General features: G+C 46.5%; 1 protein-coding gene across 5 annotated transcripts in view; it reads right to left on the bottom strand.

Moving 5' to 3' along the window:
• R3HDM2 (R3H domain containing 2) overlaps positions 1 to 24854 on the bottom strand; it is a 271661-nt gene that overhangs the window by 73958 nt on the left and 172849 nt on the right. For all 5 annotated transcript variants that reach the window (XR_010210174.1, XM_063952418.1, XM_063952421.1 and 2 more), the window contains exons 4-6: positions 17831 to 17917; positions 10193 to 10310; positions 4091 to 4169 (exon numbers count right to left, since the gene is read on the bottom strand). Coding sequence is in view for 4 of the 5 variants with exons in the window: in XM_063952418.1 (XP_063808488.1) it covers positions 4091 to 4169; positions 10193 to 10310; positions 17831 to 17917 (284 nt within the window). In the remaining variant the exon portion in view is untranslated. The remainder of the gene's footprint in view (positions 1 to 4090; positions 4170 to 10192; positions 10311 to 17830; positions 17918 to 24854) is intronic.

The raw sequence follows: 24854 nt of genomic DNA, 5'->3' as shown, positions 1-24854 counted from the left end.
GAGAGAATTAAAGCTGTATGAGGTGACTGAAATACACTGTAACACACACTAAACAGTATATACTGTGTAGCACTATATATGAGACCGTGACGCATCTAGACTCTCTGGGTACAGAATACAGTGATAGCTATAGCTGGGATACACAGAGTGAAATCCATATAGCAGATGCAGGCACACACAGTCACAATGGTATTACAAAGCAGAAATTATTTTAACAATAAAACTGCAATGGACTAGTAAATAGATATGTCTATATATATATCAATGCACAGTCATAGACTGGATAGATATCACAATACTTGTACTTTATATTCCGATAGAGAGACACTTGTTCTTAACTAACACCGTCTTAAAATGACATGTAGAATACTGTACTTAAGTGACTGTATAATCACAGCGCTGAGCAAGCAGGCGGATTTACAGAAGGAGACTTAGCCCTGCAGTCCCGGAGACAAGACGCAGCTACTTGTAGAAGATGGCGCCTAAATCTCTGCCAGGGAGTGAGAGAGAGTGAAATGTAGCTCCAGGGCGGGAACACCAGAAGTAGATGGCGCCCGGAACAGGGGGACGGGCTACAGGTCAGCGCCTTATCCCCTATGCTGGTCCTCACCGCCGGGTACTGCGGAGCCTATGTAAAAACTGATTTTTTTAAAATCCGACCTGTGCTCCCTGCCCTGGCGGATAAAGTGGGTTTCCTGTGCAGTACAGTGTCCACGCAGCGGCGAGGTCCGTCTCCTGGGACTGCGACCAGAACGCGATTTACCGGCGGGTCCCACCTGGGGGACGCTCTTACCTCCTCCCTGATGTGCAGCCACGCGATCGTGGAGTGCTTCAGCGGTAGTGTGCCTGTGGACCGATGCGCCTCTGCTGAAAGTAACCAGGAACCGGCCGCGGGAGTATACAGCGCTGCTGGGGAGGTGATGCAGAGCCGCAGCACAGCATGTCATAATGACATAAAAAGTGCTGTAGCCCTTGAAGTCTTCTAAAAAGCTCTTTTCAGGGCTGACTAGCGCAGCCCCCCCTGTTAAGTGACCTGCTATGCAGACACCAACTTACAAACTGAGCTCCAGTGTCCAGAGGCGGGGTTATAGAGTAGTGATGAGCGGGTTCGGTTCCTCGGAAACCGAACCCCCCCGAACTTCACCCATTTTACACGGGTCCGAGGCATACTCGGATTCTCCCGTATGGCTCGGTTAATCTGAGAGCGCCCGAACGTCATCATCCCGCTGTCGGATTCTCGCGAGATTCGGATTCTATATAAGGAGCCGCGCGTCGCCGCCATTTTCACTCGTGCATTGGAAATGTTAGGGAGAGGACGTGGCTGGCGTCCTCTCCGTTTATTAATGTTGCTGCAAATATTTGTGCTTATTGCTTAATTGTGGGGACTGGGGAGCAGCTGTATTATATAGGAGGAGTACAGTGCAGAGTTTTGCTGATCAGTGACAACCAGTTTTATTCGTTCTCTGCCTGAAAAACGCTCCATATCTGTGCTCAGTGTGCTGCATATATCTGTGCTCACACTGCTTTATTGTGGGGACTGGGGACCACCAGTATTATATAGGAGGAGTACAGTGCAGAGTTTTGCTGACAGTGACCACCAGTATATATAGCAGTACGGTACGGAAGGCCACTGCTCTACCTACCTCTGTGTCGTCAAGTATACTATCCATCAAGATTCTATACCTGTGGTGCATTTTAGTTTTGCAGTTTGCTGACAGTGACCACCAGTATATATAGCAGTACGGTACGGAAGGCCACTGCTCTACCTACCTCTGTGTCGTCAAGTATACTATCCATCTAGATTCTATACCTGTGGTGCATTTTAGTTTTGCAGTTTGCCGACAGTGACCACCAGTATATATAGCAGTACGGTACGGAAGGCCACTGCTCTACCTACCTCTGTGTCGTCAAGTATACTATCCATCTAGATTCTATACCTGTGGTGCATTTTAGTTTTGCAGTTTGCCGACAGTGACCACCAGTATATATAGCAGTACGGTACGGAAGGCCACTGCTCTACCTACCTCTGTGTCGTCAAGTATACTATCCATCTAGATTCTATACCTGTGGTGCATTTTAGTTTTGCAGTTTGCTGACAGTGACCACCAGTATATATAGCAGTACGGTACGGAAGGCCACTGCTCTACCTACCTCTGTGTCGTCAAGTATACTATCCATCTAGATTCTATACCTGTGGTGCATTTTAGTTTTGCAGTTTGCTGACAGTGACCACCAGTATATATAGCAGTACGGTACGGAAGGCCACTGCTCTACCTACCTCTGTGTCGTCAAGTATACTATCCATCCATACCTGTGGTGCATTTCAGTTGTGCGCAGTATATATAGCAGTAGGCCATTGCTATTGATACTGGCATATAATTCCACACATTAAAAAATGGAGAACAAATATGTGGAGGTTAAAATAGGGAAAGATCAAGATCCACTTCCACCTCGTGCTGAAGCTGCTGCCTCTAGTCATGGCCGAGACGATGAAATGCCATCAACGTCGTCTGCCAAGGCCGATGCCCAATGTCATAGTAGAGAGCATGTAAAATCCAAGAAACAAAAGTTCAGTAAAATGACCCAAAAATCAAAATTTAAAGCGTCTGATGAGAAGCGTAAACTTGCCAATATGCCATTTACGACACGGAGTGGCAAGGAACGGCTGAGGCCCTGGCCTATGTTCATGGCTAGTGGTTCAGCTTCACATGAGGATAGAAGCACTCATCCTCTCGCAAGAAAACTGCAGTGCCACTCCTAGATGGGCCAGGTGTTTGTGTCGGCCACTTGGGTCGCTTAGCTTAGTCACACGGCTACCTCATTGCGCCTCTTTTTTTCTCTGCATCATGTGCTGTTTGGGGACTATTTTTTTTAAGTGCCATCCTGTCTGACACTGCAGTGCCACTCCTAGATGGGCCAGGTGTTTGTGTCGGCCACTTGTGTCGCTTAGCTTAGCCATCCAGCGACATCGGTGCAAATTTTAGGACTAAAAATAATATTGTGAGGTGTTCAGAATAGACTGGAAATGAGTGGAAATTATGGTTATTGAGGTTAATAATACTATGGGATCAAAATGACCCCCAAATTCTATGATTTAAGCTGTTTTTGAGGGTTTTTTGTAAAAAACACCCGAATCCAAAACACACCCGAATCCGACAAAAAAATTTCAGGGAGGTTTTGGCAAAACGCGTCCGAATCCAAAACAAGGCCGCGGAACCGAATCCAAAACCCAAAAAATTTCCGGTGCACATCTCTATTATAGAGGAGGCCATGCAATGCATCCTGGGAACAGTCAAAGCTTTAGCCTGTTGGTGCCTCTGGATCAAGATCCAACTCTACACGACGATGTATTCCCTGTGGAACACAGTGTACCCCGCTGCAGAAATTAGAAATTATAGTGAAACAATGGATTCATCATTTCTATGTAGATCAGACCTTTCAGCCTGTAAAAGTCTTGTCTATGGATCTGCATAAAGCCACTGATGGAGATATGTAGAGAACAAAGTTGATCTAGATAATAAGGGTATATGCCAGTGGTTCCCAAACTCTGTTCTCAAGGCATCCGGACAAGCCTTAAAATATGGCCTGTTAGGGTACCTTGATGATAGAGTTTGGGGACCACTGGTACATGCAAAGTCAGTAAAGACCTATTAAGAGTGTTTGCTAGGAAAACAGGCAGCGGCGGCCTTATAGCCATTGTATGAGTGCTCTGGTACAGTATGTGTATTATGCTAATGTTTTTTAATTATTATTTTAAATGTCATAGTAAGGTTTATCTGTGCATTTTACCTTCAAGCTTTAAAAGTCTGGATTATTTCCAAATATGTTTGTGAAGGCTACTGGGTGAAATTTACAGGTGGGAGAAGGAAAACCTCAAACCGCAATCTCACAAGACTAACAAAATTCGCAAGTGATCTGTACACAGAATGTATGAATACATATATTATACACACTCACGGAGATTATTATATATATATATATATATATATATATATATATATATATATATATATATATATATATATATACACACACACACACACACATACATATGCACACATATACGCACACACACATACATACACATTACCTTGGGTTATTCTTCAGTGTGTTCACTAAAAATTCATGTACGTCTATTCCAGTAGAGTCTGTGTACTCCTGACTAGAATCTGTAAGTACACAAAAAAAAAACCTCAGATCTGTTCTCTGTATCAGCCATTTCTGTTAAAGACTAGGCTCAGTGACATTTTGTGTAGACTACTCTAGCTGTTACCAAAACCAATATATCTTTCCCATGCCAGTTCTATACGGTAACAGAGGTTCACAAACGCAGTCTTTAAGGCACCCTAATGGTCCAAAATGTAACAATATCCGTGGCTCAGCACAGATGTTAAAATAGGATTTTAATACCTACCGGTAAATCCTTTTCTCTTAGTCCGCAGAGGATGCTGGGGACTCCAAAAAGGACCATGGGGGTATAGACGGGATCCGCAGGAGACATGGGCACTTTAAGACTTTAAATGGGTGTGAACTGGCTCCTCCCTCTATGTCCCTCCTCCAGACTCCAGTTATAGGAACTGTGCCCAGGGATACTAACATTTCGAGGAAAAGGATTTTTGCTAACCAAGGGTGAGACACATACCAGCTCACACCACAACACACCGTACAACATGGCATTGAACTAAAACCAGTTAACAGCATGAACCAAAAAATCAGCAACAGGCTGATTGAAACCAAAACACAACCTTTGTGTAACAAAAGCAATAACCACGAACAAGTACTGCAGATAGAGTCCGCACTGGGACGGGCGTCCAGCATCCTCTACGGACTAAGAAAAAAGGATTTACCGGTAGGTATTAAAATCCTATTTTCTCCTTCGTCCTAGAGGATGCTGGGGACTCCAAAAGGACCATGGGGTCTATACCAAAGCTCCAAACCGGGCGGGAGAGTGCGGAAAACTCTGCAGCACCGATTGAGCAAACATGAGGTCCTCATCAGCCAGGGTATCAAACTTGTAGAATTTTGCAAAAGTGTTTGAACCCGATCAAGTAGCTGCTCGGCAAAGTTGCAGCGCCAAGACTCCCAGGCAGCCGCCCAAGATGAGCCCACCTCCCTGGTAGAATGGGCCTTCACTGATTTCGGTAACGGCAATCCAGCCGTAGAATGAGCATGTCGAATCACACTACAGATCCAGCGTGCAATAGTCTGCTTAGAAGCAGGAGCCCCAATCTTGTTGGAAGCGTACAGGACAAACAGAGCCTCCGTTTTCCTAATACGAGCCATTCTGGCAACATAAATTTTCAAAGCTCTGACCACATCGAGAGACTTTGAATCAGCCAAGGCTTTAGTAGCCACAGGTACCACAATAGGTTGTTTCAGGTGAACCACCTTTGGTAAAAATTGTTGACGAGTTCTCAACTCCGTTCTATCCTTGTGGAAAATCAAATAGGGGCTTTTGTGAGACAAAGCCGCCAATTCCGACACCCGCCTTGCGGACTCCAAGGCCAATAGCATGACCACTTTCCAAGTGAGAAATTTCAACTCAACCGTTTGTAAAGGTTCAAACCAATGTGACATAAGGAACTGTAACACCACGTTAAGGTCCCATGGTGCCACTGGGGGCACAAATGGAGGTTGGATGTGCAGCACGCCTCTCACAAAAGTCTGTACCTCCGGAATTGAGGCCAATTCCCTTTGAAAGAAAATTGATAAGGCCGAAATCTGCACTTTAATGGAGCCTAACTTCAGGCCCACATCCACACCTGCTTGTAAAAAATGGAGAAATCTACCCAGCTGAAATTATTCCGTTGGAGCCTTCTTGGATTCACACCAAGACACACATTTTCTCCAAATACGGTGGTAATGCTTCGCCGTTACCTCCTTCCTAGCTTTCAGTAGAGTGGGGATGACCTCACCGGGAATACCCTTACACGCTAGGATTTTGCATTCAACCGCCACGCTGTCAAACGCAACCGCGGTAAGTCTTGGAACACGCACAGGCCCCTGCTGTAACAGATCCTCTCTTAGAGGAAGAGTCCAGGGATCTTCTATGAGTAATTCCTGAAGATCTGGATACCAGGCCCTCCGTGGCCAATCTGGAACGAGTATCACCTGAACCCTTGTTCTTCTTATGATCTGTATCACCTTTGGGATGAGTGGAAGTGGAGGGAACACATAGACCGACAGATACACCCTCGGTGTCACCAGGGCGTCCACTGCTACTGCTTGAGGGTCCCTCGACCTGGAACAACATGTCTGAAGTTTCTTGTTGAGGCGAGACGCCATCATGTCTATTTGAGGAATTCCCCAACGACTTGTCACTTCTGCAAAGACCTCTTGATGAAGACCCCACTCTCCTGGATGGAGATCGTGTCTGCTGAGGAAGTCTGCTTCCCAGTAGTCCACGCCTGGAATGAAGACTGCCGACAGAGCGTTTGCCTGTTTTTCTGCCAAGCGAAGTACTTTTGTGGCCTCCGCCATCGCCGCTCTGCTCCTTATTCCACCCTGGCGGTTTATGTGCGCCACCGCTGTTATGTTGTCCGACTGAATCAGGACGGGCAGGCCGCGAAGAAGATATTCTGCTTGTAGAAGGCCGTTGTAGATGGCCCTTAATTCCAGAATGTTTATGTGCAGACAAGCCTCCTGGCTTGACCATTTTCCCTGGAAATTTGGTCCCTGTGTGACTGCTCCCCAACCTCGGAGACTTGCATCCATGGTTACTAGGATCCAATTTTGGATCCCGAACCTGCTTTACCTCTAGAAGGTGAGAACTTTGGAGCCACCACAGGAGAGAAATCCTGGCCCTGGGAGACAGGCTTATCTTCCGGTGCATGTGTAGGTGAGACCCGGACCACTTGTCCAACAGGTCCCACTGAAAAACCCTGGCATGGAACTTGCCAAACGGGATGGCCTCGTAGGCCGCCACCATCTTCCCCAGCACCCGAGTGCATTGATGAATCGACACCCTTGCCGGTTTCAGAATCCCCTTGACCATGTTCTGTATTTCCAGAGCTTTTTCCATCGGGAGAAAAATTCTCTGCAGTTCCGTGTCCAGAATCATGCCCAAGAACGACAGCCGTATTGTCGGAATCAACTGTGACTTTGGCAAATAAAGGAGCCAACCATGTTGTTGCAGAACTGTCAGGGAGAGTGCAACATTTTTTAATAACCGCTCCTTTGATCTCGCCTTTATCAGGAGATCATCCAAGTATGGGACTCGGGGCCGTGGAAAGACCAAACGGCAACGTCTGAAATTGGCAATGACAATCCTGAACCGCAAACCTCAGGTAAGCCTGATGTGGAGGATATATGGGGACAAGTAGGTAAGCATCCTTTAGGTCGACCGACACCATAAAATCCCCCTCTTCCAGACTGGAAATCACTGCTCGGAGAGATTCCATCTTGAATTTGAATCTTTTCAAATATAGATTGAGGGATTTTAAATTCAGAATCGGTCTGACCGAGACATCCGGCTTCGGGACCACGAACAGACTTGAATAAAACACCTCTCCCCGATGTGACGGGGGTACCGCGACAATGACTTGCTGTTGACACAGCTTTTGTATTGCAGCGCACACCAGCTCCCTTTCCGGAGGAGAAGCTGGCAAGGCCGATTTGAAAAATCGGTGGGGGGGGGGGGGGCACGACTTGACACTCCAGTTTGTATCCTTGGTCCACAATTTCCAGCACCCAAGGATCCAGGCCTGAGTGAGCCCAGACCAGACTGAAGAGTTGAAGACGCGCCCCCACCGATGCGGACTCCCGCAGCGGAGCCCAAGCGTCATGCGGTGGACTTGGCAGAAGCCGGGAAGGACTTCTGCTCCTGGGAGCTTGCCACAGCCGGTGATCTTTTTCCCCTTCCCTTACCTCTAGCAGCAAGGAAGGAGGACCCTCGTCCTTTTTTTAATTTACTAGACCGAAAGGACTGCATCGGATACTGAGGCGTTTTCTTTTGCTGTGGAGGGACAAAAGGTAGAAAAGACGACTTACCCGCGGTAGCTGTAGATACCAGGTCCGCAAGGTCCTCACCAAACAAAACACCACCTTTATACGGCAGCGCCTCCATAGTCCTCTTAGAGTCAGCATCACCATTCCATTGATGAGTCCATAATGCTCTCCTAGCCGAGATTGCCATGGCATTGGCCCTTGATCCCAAGAGGCCAATATCTCTCGCAGCCTCCCTTAGATAGACTGCAGCGTCCCTGATATGACCCAGGGTCAAAAGAACGCTATCCCTATCCAGGGTGTCCTAGTCAGATAATAAGTTATCTGCCCACTTCTCAATTGCACTACTCACCCATGCTGATGCCACTGCAGGTCTGAGCAGTGGACCCGTAGTGACATAAATAGATTTCAAAGTAGTTTCCTGCTTACAATCCGCAGGATCTTTTAGGGCCGCCGTGTCATGGGACGGAAGCGCCACCTTCTTGGACAGCCGTGCTAGAGCCTTCTCCACATTGGGGGTCTACTCCCACCTTTTCCTATCCTCAGATGGAAACGGGTATGCCATAATAATTCTCTTGGGAATCAGCAACTTTTTGTCAGGAACTTCCCAAGACTTTTCAAAAAGAGTGTTCAGTGCATGAGAGGGAGGAAATGTTACCGGAGCTTTCTTTCCTTTAAACATACAGACCCTTGTCTCAGGAACAGCAGGGTCTTCAGTGATATGTAACACTTCTTTTATTGCCACAATCATGTACTGAATGCTCTTAGCCAGTTTAGGATTCAACCTGGCATCACCATAGTCGACACTGGAATCCGAATCCGTGTCGGTATCAATGTCTGCTATTTGGGTAAACGGACGTTTCTGTGACCCTGAGGGAGCCTGCGTTTGGGATAAAGCATCTTCCATGGATTGTCTCCATGTTTGGTTCTGAGCCTCAGATTTATCCAATCTCTTATTTAATGAAGCAACATTTGCTTTCAAGGCACTCAACATATTTACCCAATCAGCAGTCGGTGGTGCCGACAGAATCACTCCCCCACACTGTTCTGTCTCTACTCCAGCCTCCTCCTGGGAAGAGCCTTCAGCCTCAGACATGTCGACACAGTCGTACCGACACCACTATCACACTGGGCTATAGGGGACAGACCCACAATAAGCAGATTAGAGAAACACAGAGGGAGTTTGCCAGCTCACACCCAGCGCCTATCCCAGTCGGAAAGCACATATATAAAAATGCCCTTGACCTGACAACGCTTTTAATAATAATTAACACTAATTTTGCTCTGATCCCCCCCCCTTTGAACCCTGTTACTTGTCACAGAAGTGGAGGTGGTCAGGGCCAGCGTCTCATGCAGCTCACTGTGGAGATAAAATGGCGCCGATTAGAGCTGGGAGAACCAAGCCCCGCCCCCGTAACGGCGCGCTTATGTCCCGCTATTTTTTATACTGGCGGGGGTTAGTATACAGTGCCTATGCACTGTATGTACTATTGCCAGGCTGATTGGAGGTCTTATTGCTGCCCAGGGCGCCCCCCCCCCCCCCCCTGCGCCCTGCACCCAAGTAGTGCCGTTGGTGTGTAGGAGCAATAGCGCGACCGCTGCGCGGTACCTCCGAGACTGATGTCTTCTGCCGCATTCACTGAAGTCTTCTTTGCTTCGGTTACTCACCCGGCTTCTCTCTTCTGGCTCTGTGAGGGGGACGGCGGCGCGGCTCCGGGAACGAGCAGCTAGGCTATACCAAGTGATCAGACCCTATGGAGCTAATGGTGTCCAGTAGCCTAAGAAGCAGAGCCTTTAACTCACAGAAGTAGGTCTGCTTCTCTCCCCTCAGTCCCACGAAGCAGGGAGCCTGTTGCCAGCAGTGCTCCATGGAAATAATAAACCTAACAGAAAGTCTTTTCTAGAGAAACTCTGTAGAGCTCACCTAGTGTGTGTCCAGTCTCTCTGGGCACAGAATCTAACTGAGGTCTGGAGGAGGGGCATAGAGGGAGGAGCCAGTTCACACCCATTTAAAGTCTTAAAGTACCCATGTCTCCTGCGGATCCCGTCTATACCCCCATGGTCCTTTTGGAGTCCCCAGCATCCTCTAGGACGAAGGAGAAATCAGATTGACTGAGGTACTAATTAAGTCACCTATGGCCAAGCATGGATATACTTAAAACCTGGACCTTTCGGGTGCATTGAGGACAGAGTTTGGGAACCTCTGGGGTAACAAGTTACCTATATCATATAATAATACTAAACTTACCTCTAGACAACATCTTCTTTGGCCCCTTTTCTTTATTTTTTTCCTCCTTCTCAGGCCCATCCTTGCAGGACTTCTCTTCCTTATCTGATGGGCAACTGATATGCAAGTGGATGACATCCTGCAGCAAGACAAAGCATGTCCGAAAAATGAAACAGAACGCAGATCTCTGAAGCTCCATTACTTTACATATGTGCAAACGGGCCAATGCCAGCTGAACAGTCTGCTGAGCTGTCTCTCACTTGTTATTCCATTTACAATAATACGTATGCTGCCTGGCCATTTAATAAGTTACACCTTAGGAGTACTGGCTAGTTCACTCCTTTGTCCCCAGAACAGACTGAATTTGTCGTCTGTAATAGTGTATAAATGTGGTCTTTGTGCATAAAATGTGCAGCTGCCTATGCATTTTGCATTGTGTAATGTGCTATCAGACGCAGGTGTAGCACCTCTTAATGCATTTAGAAATGAAGGTGTGCAGACTATCCCACTGAAATGTTGTAAATTGTGAAGGTTATAAGTACCGACTTCCATAGGTATTTGTAATCAGAGCAGCATGCTGTGTTTCTCAGCAGTATTACTTTTGTATAACATGCAATAAGATTTAAGTCCCATGTCGTACATGTAAGTATCAATTGGAGGGTCAAAGTGAACTCAGTCCATGAAAGTCAATTTTGATAAAAGTTTAAGAACTATTCTATTAATTGACTTATTTAACTGCCAATTATTTTACTCCATCAATAATGTAGTACCATGTTTAATGTAAACCATTTTATAGAATATGATGGTGCCACTATCATGGTAGTATTATTACAAAATGGGCAAAAAATAGACTCCGTTCACTAACTCTGAACACTCCAATTGTTAGTAGGTACCCATCTGAATGGGGTATGCGTCATTAGGTCGACCACTATTGGTCGTCATGCATTAGGTCGACGTGGTCACAGGTTATCGCTCCCAATCGTAGTCCACATGGGTGGTCATTCCGAGTTGTTCGCTCGTTGCAGTTTTTCGCAACGCAGCGATTAGGTAGAAAATGCGCATGGTACGCAGCGCGCATGCGCTAAGTTATTTAACACAAAACTTAGTAGATTTGCTGGTGTTCGTGCGGCGCTTTACAGTCGCACTGCTGATCAGTGAGTGATTGACAGGAAAGGGGCGTTTCTGGGAGGTAACTGAGCGTCTTCCGGGAGTGTGCTAAAAAAACGCAGGCGTGTCAGGGAAAAACGCAGGAGTGGCTGGAGAAACGGGGGAGTGGCTGGCTAAACGCAGGGCGTGTTTGTGACGTCAAACCAGGAACTAAACGGACTGAGGTGATCGCAATCTAGGAGTAGGTCTGGAGCTACTCAGAAACTGCTTGAAAATTTTTAGTAGCAATTCTGCTAATCTTTCGTTCGCTATTCTGCTAAGCTAAGATACACTCCTAGAGGGCGGCGGCCTAGCGTCTGCAATGCTGCTAAAAGCAGCTAGCGAGCGATCAACTCGGAATGAGGGCCATGGACCGTAAAGTATGGGAAAGGTTAAAAACTGGGGGAAGGGGGGGGACGTGAAAAACTCATGTCGACCTAGTGACCATGTCGACCTAATGCATATCGACCAATAGTGGTTGACCTAAGTGCTGTCGACCTAATAACCGTACACCCGCTGAATGAGGGCATTTTGTTATGGTAGATAGGCAACCACATATCAAAACTTACATTAAGAATATCATGTGTATTGTCGCAGTCATGTTGTTTCCATATCAGAAATAGCATCAGGCCCTTTCTTACCCTGGAGGCAAACAAGACCCTCATCAACTCACGGGTTTCTCTACACTGCTATAGTAAACTCCTCTTCTCTGGCTTCCATGCCTCCCACATCTCTGGGTATAATTACTAAAGTGCAAATTTATAGAAGTTTATTCTACATATTTATCTAGCACCTTCTAGAACACAGGTTCTCAAACTCAGTCCTCAGGACCCCACACGGTTCATGTATTGCAGGTCACCTGTAGATTTTTAAAATGTGACAGTTGGTGATACACAGAGCACCTGCTGGGTGACATGGAAAATGTGAACCGTGGGGTGTCCTGAGGACAGAGTTTGAAAACCACTGTTCTAGAAGATAACAGCTAGAATCTGATTGGTTGCTATAGGCAACGTCTCCACTACTATAAAACTGCACTTTAGTAAACAGTGACGTGCAGTCAGGGTAGGCAGGGGCGGCAGAGCCTTTCCTATCATACTCCAGAGTTTTGACTAGAAAAAGGATTAGAATAATACATAAAGATATTTCTAAAGTTAGAAATATCCTCTTGTATTATTCTTATCTTTTTATTATTTTAATCCATTTTATATAGTAAAATCTCCCCAACAAATCATGTGTGTGTGTGTAAATCTGGCTTTTATACTAGACCTCACTGTTAGTAAATATACCTCCCTCCACTCCAAACTGCCCTCAATGCTGCTGCCTGGCTCATCTATTTGTCCAAATGAACTGAGGCTGCGTCTACTCTCCTACAAGACATTGACTGGCTCTCCTTCTCCTCCAGAACACAATTCAAACTCCTCACACCTACTTACAAAGCACTTACTTATTCCTCTTACATTTACCTCCCTTCACACTCCTGCCCGCCCACTTCACTCTACAAATTAAATTTGCCTCTCATCTCTGATTACTTCCTGCCATCCCGCCTCCAAGATTTTAGCCGTTCTACTCCCTCCTCACTAGAACTCTCTCTTTCAGACTTTCCACCTCTCTACAAAAACTTCAAACTGGCTCTTAAGATCCACTGCTGTATCAAAGCCTTCCAGCTGTCATCCTGACCCACTGCTCCATGCTCACTGTCTCTCTTCTCTGCATCACTCCGCTTGTCTGCCCCATCCCTTTAGACTGTCAGTTCTTAAGAAAAGGTCCCTTTTCCCTCACATGCTTTTCCTTCCGTCACTTATACCATCATCTCCTCTCGACTGCTTACAAAGGCACCACACCTTTGGGTTCAACCACCCTGCTGCTTATTTGGGTATTATGACAGTTGATGCATCAATGTTTATAAACCATGTCCCGGTCTTGCAATGTTCTGTACACTAAATCACTTGTTCCTTGTTTTGTTCATACGGTTTCTGTTTATGTACTTTGTAAAGCACTGCGAATCCCCTGTGCTGCCATATAAAAGATAACAATTCTAGAAGTCAATCTAGAATTACACTGCTGCCTGGTTTAGCACCAGTCTATGAGCTCACGCACACACTGCTTTGGCAGCATCAGGGCCCCATTTCAGACTGAGATGGGGTGGTCGTCAATTTGCCGGTGGCCGGGCTCCCGACGACCAGCATACCGGCGCCGAAATCCCGACTGCCGGCATACCGACAGATTTTCTCCCTCTTGGGGGTCCAGGATCCCCCTGGAGGGAGAATGCGCGAGCCACCGTGCCCGCAAGGGGCTCATTTGCGCTTGTCCAGCTGTCTATATGCCAGTGGTCGGGATTCCGGCGCCGGTATGCTGGCTGCCAGGAGCCCGACCGCCGGCATAACATACTACACCCACTGAAATGACATTAAGCATGTGTGGAAGCAATGTGATGAGTAGAACTGCAAGCCATGTACACTTCTTTCCTAGTAATCTATAATTTACTACTTTTTTTTTCTTCAGAATGACATAAAAACCTAATTATTTCTACTAACTACAATGAAAGACCTCCACTCACCACTACAGTAACTACTCAATAATATCCACTTTAAAAGGACACAATGAATAAAGCTAAATTAATTTTTGAATGGTATAATACTGTCACACATTTGCAGAGTTTGCTTTATTTCTACCAAGACCGTAACCTTCAAATGTAGCAATAGTTCCATTTACACTGGATATTCTCAAAACGGCATATTACTGTAACTATGCAACATTACAGTAACACTAGCGAAAATGGTACAAAACACACACACTGAAAAAGGAGGCATTGCACTTATATAAGATTATCTAAGATTTATTCAAATGTATGTCATATAGTAAATGCAAAGACTTACCATTATTTTTAAAACACGAAAGAAAACCAATACATTTGATTACCTTCCAAAATTCTTCATTTAAAATCACATTGATTTTAATGCCACTAGATAATGCGGCCTAAAGGTCGAACACGCTATACGATATATACTGACTGATCTGGCAATCTACAACGTATTGCGACATCCATCGTACCCCCAAAGCCGCCAATTTAATTTTGATAAATTGGGTGGTTGCATCGTCCCATCTGATGTGCTGCACATCAGAAGAGATAATGCCACAGACGAGGCAGTGTTGTCACATTAAGCATGGAATGATATATTGCGTCATCGTGTAGTGTTTACAGCAATGTGATATATCATTATATATCATATTGCAGTTTAGTCACCTCGCTTAGGTGTGTACCCAGCTTTGATTTATTTCCCACATGGCAAAATCAGAGAAAAAAAAAAAAAAAGCAGCTAAGGGTCTACGTACTAAGCCTTGGAGAGAAAGTGGACGGAAATAAAAGTCCATCCAACCAGCTCCCTGCCTTGTTACAGGCTGTGATTGAAAAATGAGACCGGAGCACGTTGGTTGGTACTATGGGGCAAATTTAAGAAGCATTAATGTGAAAAACCGGTAACTGCACACGTTAAGTGAGTCAGTTACCAGTTCCCGATGTATGATCCAGGCATTTAGCGCTAAGGGACAGGGGTGCTAAGTGCCCTGACCCTTATTCGGCACCGCTGTCGGTGGAAGCGGACTGGCTATGTATGAAAGGTCAGTTCACCTGACTTTCATTTTTTTCCTTTGCAGAGATCTGCAGCTCTGGCTGGCAGTGCCTGTAGTCTGCTATCAAAATATCGTATCTCAACACTTCCCGGCTCAGCGTCCATACAGATTAATATGCATATGTCGGGTCACCTTGCCACAACAACGGTGGGGAGAAGGGGCAGAACGAGGGGGCAGTAAGGAGATGGTGACCCAGCATGCATATGTCTGGGTCACCTTTTAGATGCGACGGTGGTAAGAGCATACGGAGACAGCGTACACATGGAGTCAGGAGGAGCTCTGGGCTCCTCTGTTTGGCTGCTATTACAGGAGTAGGTGGGAAGAAAGCAGGCAGGAGGTGGGAAGATAGAGGTTGTCCCTGAATTGCTTTCCCCATATGAGGAAGCGATACTGATACAAAGCAGGGGCACCGCTGGAGGAGTCTGAGATTTCTCCATGGTAACCCCTTCTGTAAATAGGAGGTAGCAGTGAAAAGCCCTGTTATAACTGATATAGATTGTAAGATTGCAAGCAGGGCCTTCCTACCTCTATGACTGTTTTTTATTACCCAGCTTTGTGTTATCATGGTTTCCAATTGTAAAGCCAATGGAATTTGCGGCGCTACATAAGAATCTGGTAATAAATAAATAATAAAGGGCTTTTCACGGCTACATGAATAGACCCCTAAGAGTGAAGGTGCATGCACCGGCTCCCAGCCGCAGGACATACTGGGAGTAAGAGTGACGGCGCAAGGAATGCTGATGTGGGAGGACGCATTTCACCGAAGAGGTGAAATAATGAATTCCTACAATGGATGCTGAATTCTTAAAACATTTTGGCAAAGTGAGAATCTGCTTCACCACGATAATGCGGAGAAGCCGTTCAAGACAAATAAGGAACGAAAAGGCCACTTTCATACATCTATACCTATAACTCCATCCATGGCTTAGTACACAGACCCCTGAGAGAGAGAGAGAGAGAGAGAGAGAGAGAGAGAGAGAGAGAGAGAGAGAGAGAGAGAGAGAGAGACGACTGCACACCCATGAGAAGAACATGTAAATATAAATTGCAAAAGGAGAACTAGGGAATAATGGGTGAGCAATCGGTAACCCCCAACGGATTCAAATCTAAGAATTGAATTCATGTATAAAAATCCCATATTCTCTATCATCCCTTTGAGAATACTGCACTATGGGGACTTTTCGGCTGTGCTTTCAGGTGGATATACTTCGTTGCAGTGCGCATCACCTTCCAACTAAACCTGATGTCTTTGGATGCAAGACCATTAAGTCTGACTGATCTGGCAGAATGAGCATTCACGTTATAGGGCACAGGTTTTCCTACTACGATGTAAGCATGACAAAATGATCCATCTAGCCATAGATCCAGATGCCTGAAATTCTTCTTGAGGCCTAAGAGTCCAGGATATAATCAGCTATCCTGCTGCCTAGTGCTCTTCAGATACTGTATAGCTCTTAACCTCACAACATCCAGTAAGTGAAGAGATATCACTTGATGATATCGCCTGGAGAATGGGACTAAGGCAGACTGTATAGAGGGGTCTCCCCTTCTGGCAAGAGTACTAACCTTATCTATCTATAAGGCACCTAGGACAAAGATCAGAACAGCAAATGAACACAGCGCCAACAAATTATCCCATCCATCCTTTAGGAACAGCAGGAGACTGCCCAATTAAAAAGAAATAGTTGGCAACATCATATTCTAACATAAGAATAGGTCTTCCAGACCATATTATTTTAGTTTGTTAAACACTGAGTATGGGGTTTTCCCCATTAGAAAAGCCATGTATCTTAAAAAAAAAAATATGGCTTCAGTTGCCACACCTTTAATGGTTGGCAGATAGTCTCTGGCTTAGCAGAACTCTCATTCCCACTGAAGATGGTCTGTGTGCCACAAGTGCCTTGGCCAGACTGGTGCCATAAACAGCACCCGTATCAATGTTCACTTTATCTTCCTGAGTAGCCTACACCATAGTCACTGACTGAACTCATGAGTTTTGTTTCACAATTACCCTTAAGTAGGACACTAATCAGGAGATTGGCTCCCATCAGAAAATACAGACCACTAAGTCCAGCCCTGAAGACTTAAGGTCCATACACACTTAACGATAAAATGAGCGACGTCGCTTATTTTCCCCCTCCTTGAGCGACGTCGCTCATTTTATCGTCAAGTGTGTATGCCACCTGCGACGACCGATGCGCGGCCCCGCGGGTCGGCAACGATCGTCGCTGTCGGTAGGGCATGCATGAAGGATGTGGACTGTCGTCCACGACCTTCATGCAGGGCTGGCGGGGGCGTGACGTCACTGAGCGATATGAGTGGTCATATCGCTCAGTGCGTACAGGCGGCCGACGGCCCGGGAGGGGGAAACGTTAGACGATGTCGCTCACAGAGCGACATCGTCTAATGTGTATGGGCCTTTAGCCTCAAAACTGCTGATGCTTGTATGTTTTGTATCAACAGAATGTTCTGTAAACAGACAGCTTAGAAGCTTATTATATTTGCTTAGGCTTTTCAGAACAGAATCCAATACAACACTGTACTCTGTGGTGTAAACTCACAAGAAAACTACATGTATTAGTAGCTTATGGGTGAACCTATCTTTTGTTACCAATGGACGGATGGGTATAAAGTCATAAACATCAAAGCGACCTGCACAACATGCACTACAAAAAAAAACACACACACACACACACACACACACACACACACACAGGTAAAGCACTAGTTTGTGTGTACTCTTAAAAGTCCTTTTTGCTATTTTCAGTTTCCAAAGGAATATACACAGATACTGTGTTAAGGGTAACACAGAAACAGGTATTAGAAAGATAAATATTTATAAAGAATCTATGAAAAACAGACCGTACTACTTGACAGTATTACCTGAGGTTCCAAGGAGCAATCCACAAATGGTCCAGATGACTCTTCGCACACAGCTAAACTTCTTACCAGCTTTAACTTAGAGTTTGACTAAAGAATAAGGATATGGTATAAGAAAAAACAACAAATAAATAATAAGATTTTAAACCTACCGGTAAATCTTTCTCGTAGTCCGTAGAAGATGCTGGGACTCCGTAAGGACCATGGGGGATAGACGGGCTCCGCAGGAGACATGGGCACTTTAAGAAAGACTTTGGATCTGGGTGTGCACTGGCTCCTCCCTCTATGCCCCTCCTCCAGACCTCAGTTAGAGAAACTGTGCCCAGAGGAGACGGACAGTACAAGGAAAGGATTTTTGTTAATCCAAGGGCAAGATTCATACCAGCCACACCGTATAACCGTTAACAGTATGAAAACAACATAGCATCAGTCCAAGACCGATGAAAACTAAAACATAACCCTTATGTAAGCAAAACTATATACAAGTCTTGCAGAAGAAGTCCGCACTTGGGACGGGCGCCCAGCATCCTCTACGGACTACGAGAAAAAGATTTACCAGTAGGTTTAAAATCTTATTTTCTCTAACGTCCTAGAGGATGCTGGGACTCCGTAAGGACCATGGGGATTATACCAAAGCTCCCAAACAGGCGGGAGAGTGCGGATGACTCTGCAGCACCGATTGAGCAAACAGGAGGTCCTCCTCAGCCAGGGTATCAAACTTATAGAACTTTGCAAAGGTGTTTTACCCCGACCAAGTAGCAGCTCGGCACAGCTGTAGTGTCGAAACCCCTCGGGCAGCCGCCCAAGACGAACCCACCTTCCTAGTGGAATGGGCCTTAACCGATTTTGGTAACGGCAATCCAGCCGTAGAATGCGCCTGCTGAATCATGTTACAGATCCAGCGAGCAATAGTCTGCTTTGAAGCAGTGCCGCCGACCTTGTTGGCTGCATACAGGACAAACAGTGCTTCTGTTTTTCTGATCCTAGCCGTTCTGGCCACGTAAATTTTCAAAGCCCTGACCACATCAAGGGACTCGGAATCCTCCAAGTCACGTGTAGCCACAGGCACAATAGGTTGGTTCATATGAAAGGATGAGACGACCTTAGGTAGGAATTGAGGACGGGTCCGCAATTCCGCTCTGTCCATGTGGAAAACCAGATAGGGGCTTTTATGTGATAAAGCCGCTAATTCCGAAACTCGCCTAGCCGAAGCCAAGGCTAACAACATGACCACCTTCCAAGTGAGATATTTCAACTCCACTGTTCTAAGTGGTTCAAACCAATGTGACTGAAGGAAACTTAACACCACGTTAAGGTCCCAAGGCGTCACCGGAGGTACAAAAGGAGGCTGAATATGCAGTACTCCCTTCACAAAAGTCTGTACTTCAGGTAGAGAGGCCAATTCTTTTTGAAAGAAAATGGATAAGGCTGAAATCCGAACTTTAATGGAGCCTAATTTTAGGCCCAAATTCACTCCAGTTTGTAGGAAGTGAAGAAAACGGCCTAGATGGAATTCTTCCGTAGGAGCATTCCTGGCCTCACACCAAGAAACATATTTTCGCCATATTCGGTGATAATGTTTAGATGTCACGTCCTTCCTAGCCTTTATTAGCGTTGGAATGACCTAATCCGGAATACCTTTTTCCGCTAAAATCCGGCGTTCAACCGCGATGCCGTCAAATGCAGCCGCGGTAAGTCTTGGAACACACAGGGACCCTGTTGCAACAGGTCCTGTCTTAGAGGAAGAGGCCACGGATCTTCTGTGAGCATTTCCTGCAGATCCGGATACCAGGTCCTTCGTGGCCAATCCGGAACAATGAGTATTGTTCTCACTCCTCTTTTTCTTATTATTCACAACACCTTGGGTATGAGAGGAAGAGGAGGAAATACATAGACCGACTGAAACACCCACGGTGTCACTAGGGCGTCCACAGCTATCGCCTGAGGATCTCTTGACCTGGCGCAATACCTTTGTAGCTTTTTGTTGAGACAGGACGCCATCATGTCTATTTGGGGCAGTCCCCACCGACTTGCAATCTGTGCGAAGACTTCCTGATGAAGTCCCCACTCTCCCGGATGCAGGTCGTGTCTGCTGAGGAAGTCTGCTTCCCAGTTGTCCACTCCCGGAATGAACACTGCTGACAGTGCGCTTACATGATTCTCCGCCCAGCGAAGAATTCTGGTGGCTTCCGCCATCGCCACTCTGCTCCTTGTGCCGCCCTGGCGGTTTACATGAGCTACTGCAGTGACGTTGTCTGACTGGATCAGAACTGGTCAGTCGCGAAGTAAAGTCTCCGCTTGACGTACGGCGTTGTATATGGCCCTTAGTTCCAGGATGTTGACGTGAAGACAAGTCTCTTGACTTGACCAAAGGCCTTGGAAATTTCTTCCCTGTGTGACTGCTCCCCAACCTTGGAGGCTCGCGTCCGTGGTCACCAGGATCCAATCCTGAATGCCGAACCTGCGGCCCTCTAGAAGGTGAGCACTCTGCAGCCACCACAGGAGAGATACCCCGGCCCTGGGGGACAGGGTGATCCGCTGATGCATTTGCAGATGTGACCCGGACCATTTGTCCAATAGGTCCCATTGTAAAGTCCTTGCATGGAACCTGCCGAAGGGAATGGCTTCGTACGTCGCCACCATTTTTCCCAGGACTTGAGTGCAATGATGTACTGACACTTTTTTGGCTTCAACAGGTTCTTGACTAGAGTCATGAGTTCCTGCGCTTTTTCTATCGGAAGAAAAACCCTTTTCTGCTCTGTGTCCAGAATCATGCCCAAGAAGGGCAGACGAGTCGTAGGATTCAGCTGCGACTTTGGAATATTGAGAATCCAGCCGTGTCGCTGTAACACCTTCAGTGAAAGTGATACGCTGTTCAGCAACTTCTCCCGTGATCTCGCTTTTATGAGGAGATCGTCCAAGTACGGGATAATTGTGACACCCTGCTTGTGCAGGAGCACCATAATTTCCGCCATTACCTTGGTGAAAATTCTCGGGGCCGTGGAAAGCCCAAACGGCAACGTCTGAAAATAAGAATTTACTTACCGATAATTCTATTTCTCGGAGTCCGTAGTGGATGCTGGGGTTCCTGAAAGGACCATGGGGAATAGCGGCTCCGCAGGAGACAGGGCACAAAAAAGTAAAGCTTTTACCAGATCAGGTGGTGTGCACTGGCTCCTCCCCCTATGACCCTCCTCCAGACTCCAGTTAGGTACTGTGCCCGGACGAGCGTACACAATAAGGGAGGCAATTTGAATCCCGGGTAAGACTCATACCAGCCACACCAATCACACCGTACAACTTGTGATCTAAACCCAGTTAACAGTATGATAACAGAAAGAGCCTCTTAAAGATGGCTCCTTAACAATATAACCCGAATTTGTTAACAATAACTATGTACAGTATTGCAGATAATCCGCACTTGGGATGGGCGCCCAGCATCCACTACGGACTCCGAGAAATAGAATTATCGGTAAGTAAATTCTTATTTTCTCTATCGTCCTAAGTGGATGCTGGGGTTCCTGAAAGGACCATGGGGATTATACCAAAGCTCCCAAACGGGCGGGAGAGTGCGGATGACTCTGCAGCACCGAATGAGAGAATTTCAAGTCCTCTTTTGCCAGGGTATCAAATTTGTAGAATTTTACAAACGTGTTTTCCCCCGACCACGTAGCTGCTCGACAGAATTGTAATGCCGAGACCCCTCGGGCAGCCGCCCAAGATGAGCCCACCTTCCTTGTGGAATGGGCCTTAACAGATTTAGGCTGTGGCAGGCCTGCCACAGAATGAGCAAGTTGAATTGTGTTACAAATCCAACGAGCAATCGTCTGCTTAGAAGCAGGGGCACCCAACTTGTTGGGTGCATATAGTATCAACAGCGAGTCAGATTTTCTGACTTCAGCCGTCCTTGAAATGTATATTTTTTAGGGCTCTGACAACGTCCAACAACTTGGAGTCCTCCAAGTCGCCAGTGGCCGCAGGCACCACAATAGGTTGGTTCAGGTGAAACGCTGATACCACCTTAGGGAGAAAATGCGGACGAGTCCTCAGTTCTGCCCTATCCGAATGGAAGATTAGATAAGGGCTTTTATAAGATAAAGCCGCCAATTCAGATACTCTCCTGGCGGAAGCCAGGGCCAGTAACATAGTCACTTTCCATGTGAGATATTTAAAATCCACCTTTTTCAATGGTTCAAACCAATGGGATTTGAGGAAATCTAAAACTACATTTAGATCCCACGGTGCCACCGGAGGCACCACAGGAGGCTGTATATGCAGTACTCCTTTAACAAAAGTCTGCACCTCAGGAACTGAGGCCAATTCTTTTTGGAAGAATATTGACAGGGCCGAAATTTGAACCTTAATAGATCTCAATTTGAGACCCATAGACAATCCTGATTGTAGGAAATGTAGGAAACGACCCAGTTGAAATTCCTCCGTCGGAACACTCCGATCCTCGCACCACGCGACATATTTTCGCCAAATGCGGTGATAATGTTTCGCGGTGACTTCCTTCCTTGCCTTAATCAAGGTAGGAATGACTTCTTCTGGAATGCCTTTCCCTTTTAGGATCTGGCGTTCAACCGCCATGCCGTCAAACGCAGCCGCGGTAAGTCTTGAAAGAGACAGGGACCCTGTTGTAGCAGGTCCCTTCTCAGAAGTAGAGGGCACGGGTCGTCCGTGACCAACTCTTGAAGTTCCGGGTACCAAGTCCTTCTTGGCCAATCCGGAGCCACTAGTATTGTTCTTACTCCTCCTCACCGTATAATCTTCAATACCTTTGGTATGAGAGGCAGAGGAGGAAACACATATACTGATTTGTACACCCAAGGTGTTACCAGTGCGTCCACAGCTATTGCCTGTGGATCTCTTGACCTGGCGCAATACTTGTCCAGTTTCTTGTTGAGGCGAGACGCCATCATGTCTACCATTGGTCTTTCCCAACAGTTTATTAGCATGTGGAAGACTTCTGGATGAAGACCCCCCTCTCCCGGGTGAATATCGTGTCTGCTGAGGAAGTCTGCTTCCCAGTTGTCCACGCCCGGGAAGAACACTGCTGACAGTGCTATTACGTGATTCTCCGCCCAGCGAAGAATCTTGGCAGCTTCTGCCATTGCACTCCTGCTTCTTGTGCCGCCCTGTCTGTTTACATGGGCGACCGCCGTGATGTTGTCCGACTGAATCAACACCGGTTTTCCTTGCAGGAGTGGTTCCGCCTGGCTTAGAGCATTTTAGATTGCTCTTAGTACCAGAATGTTTATGTGAAGAGACTTTTCCAGGTTCGTCCATACCCCCTGGAAGTTTCTTCCTTGTGTGACTGCTCCCCAACCTCTCAGGCTGGCGTCCGTGGTCACCAGGATCAAATCCTGTATGCCGAATCTGCGGCCCTCCAATAGATGAGCCTTTTGCAACCACCACAGAAGATATACCCTTGTCCTTGGCGACAGGGTTATTCGCAGGTGCATCTGAGGATGCGACCCTGACCATTTGTCCAACAGATCCCTTTGGAAAATTCTTGCATGGAATCTGCCGAATGGAATTGCTTCGTAAAAAGCCACCATTTTTCCCAGGACTCTTGTGCATTGATGTACAGACACCTTTCCTGGTTTTAGGAGGTTCCTGACAGGTCGGATAACTCCTTGGCTTTTTCCTCGGGAAGAAAAACCTTTTTCTGAACCGTGTCCAGAATCATCCCTAGGAACAGCAGACGTATCGTCGGAAAACAGCTGCGATTCTTGGAATATTTAGAATCCAGTCGTGCCGTCGAAGAACTACTTTAGATAGTGCTCTTCCGACCTCCAACTGTTCTCTGGAACTTGCCCTTTTTAGGTCGTGCAAGTAAGGGATAATTTAGATGCCTTTTTTCTTTGAAGAAACATCTTTTCGGCCATTACCTTGGTAAAAAGGCCCGGGGTGCCGTGGATAATTCAAACGGCATCGTCTGAAACTGATATTGACAGTTCTGTACCACGAACCAGAGGTACCCTTGATGAGAAGGACAAAATTTGGACATGGAGGTAATCCTTGATGTCCAGGGACACCATATAGTCCCCTTTTTTCCGGTTCGCTATCACTGCTCTGAGTGACTTTATCTCGATTTGAACCTTTTATGTAAGTGTTCAAAACATTTTAGATTTAGACTATGTGTCACCAAGCCGTCTGGCTTCAGTACCACAATATAGTGTGGAAAAATAATACCCTTTTCCTTGTCGTAGGAGGGGTACTTTGATTATCACCTGCTGGATATACAGCTTGTGAATTGTTTCCAATGCTGCCTCCCTGTCGGAGGGAGCCGTTGGTAAAGCAGACTTCAGGAACCTGCGAGGAGAAGATGTCTCGACTCTCCAATCTTTACCCCTGGGATAATACTCGTACGATCTAGGGGTCAACTTGCGAGTGATCCCACTGCGCCCTGAGACTCTTGAGACTACCCCCCCACCTTGAGTCCGCTTGCACGGCCCCAGCGTCATGCTGAGGACTTGGCAGACGCGGTGGAGGGCTTCTTTTCCTGGGAAAGGGCTGCCTGCTGCAGTCTACTTCCCTTACCTCTATGTCTGGGCAGATATGACTGGCCTTTTGCCTGCATGCCCTCATGGAAAGGAAAGATTGAGGCTGAAAAGACGGTGTCTTTTTTAGCTGAGATGTAACTTGGGGTAAAAAAGGTTGGATTTCCCAGCTGTTGCTGTGGTCCCCAGGTCCGATGGACCGACCCCCAAATAACTCCTTCCCTTTATACAGCAATACTTCCATCTGCCGTATGGGATCTGTATCACCTGACCACTGTCGTGTCCCTGACATCTTCTGGGAGATATGGACAACGCACTTATCTTGATGCCAGAGAGCAAATATCCCTCTGTGCATCTCACATACATATATATAGAATGCATCCTATTAAATGCTCTACATGAATAAAATATTTTCAGTCAGGGAATCCGACCAAGCCAACCCAGCACTGCATCTCCAGGCTGATGGCGATCGCTGGTCGCAGTATAACCACCGTATGTGTGTATATACTTTTTAGGATATT

The sequence above is a fragment of the Pseudophryne corroboree genome, chromosome 2, assembly GCF_028390025.1.
Source record: "Pseudophryne corroboree isolate aPseCor3 chromosome 2, aPseCor3.hap2, whole genome shotgun sequence".
Classification (NCBI taxonomy): domain Eukaryota; kingdom Metazoa; phylum Chordata; class Amphibia; order Anura; family Myobatrachidae; genus Pseudophryne; species Pseudophryne corroboree.
This window is presented reverse-complemented; position numbering and strand designations above follow the sequence as displayed.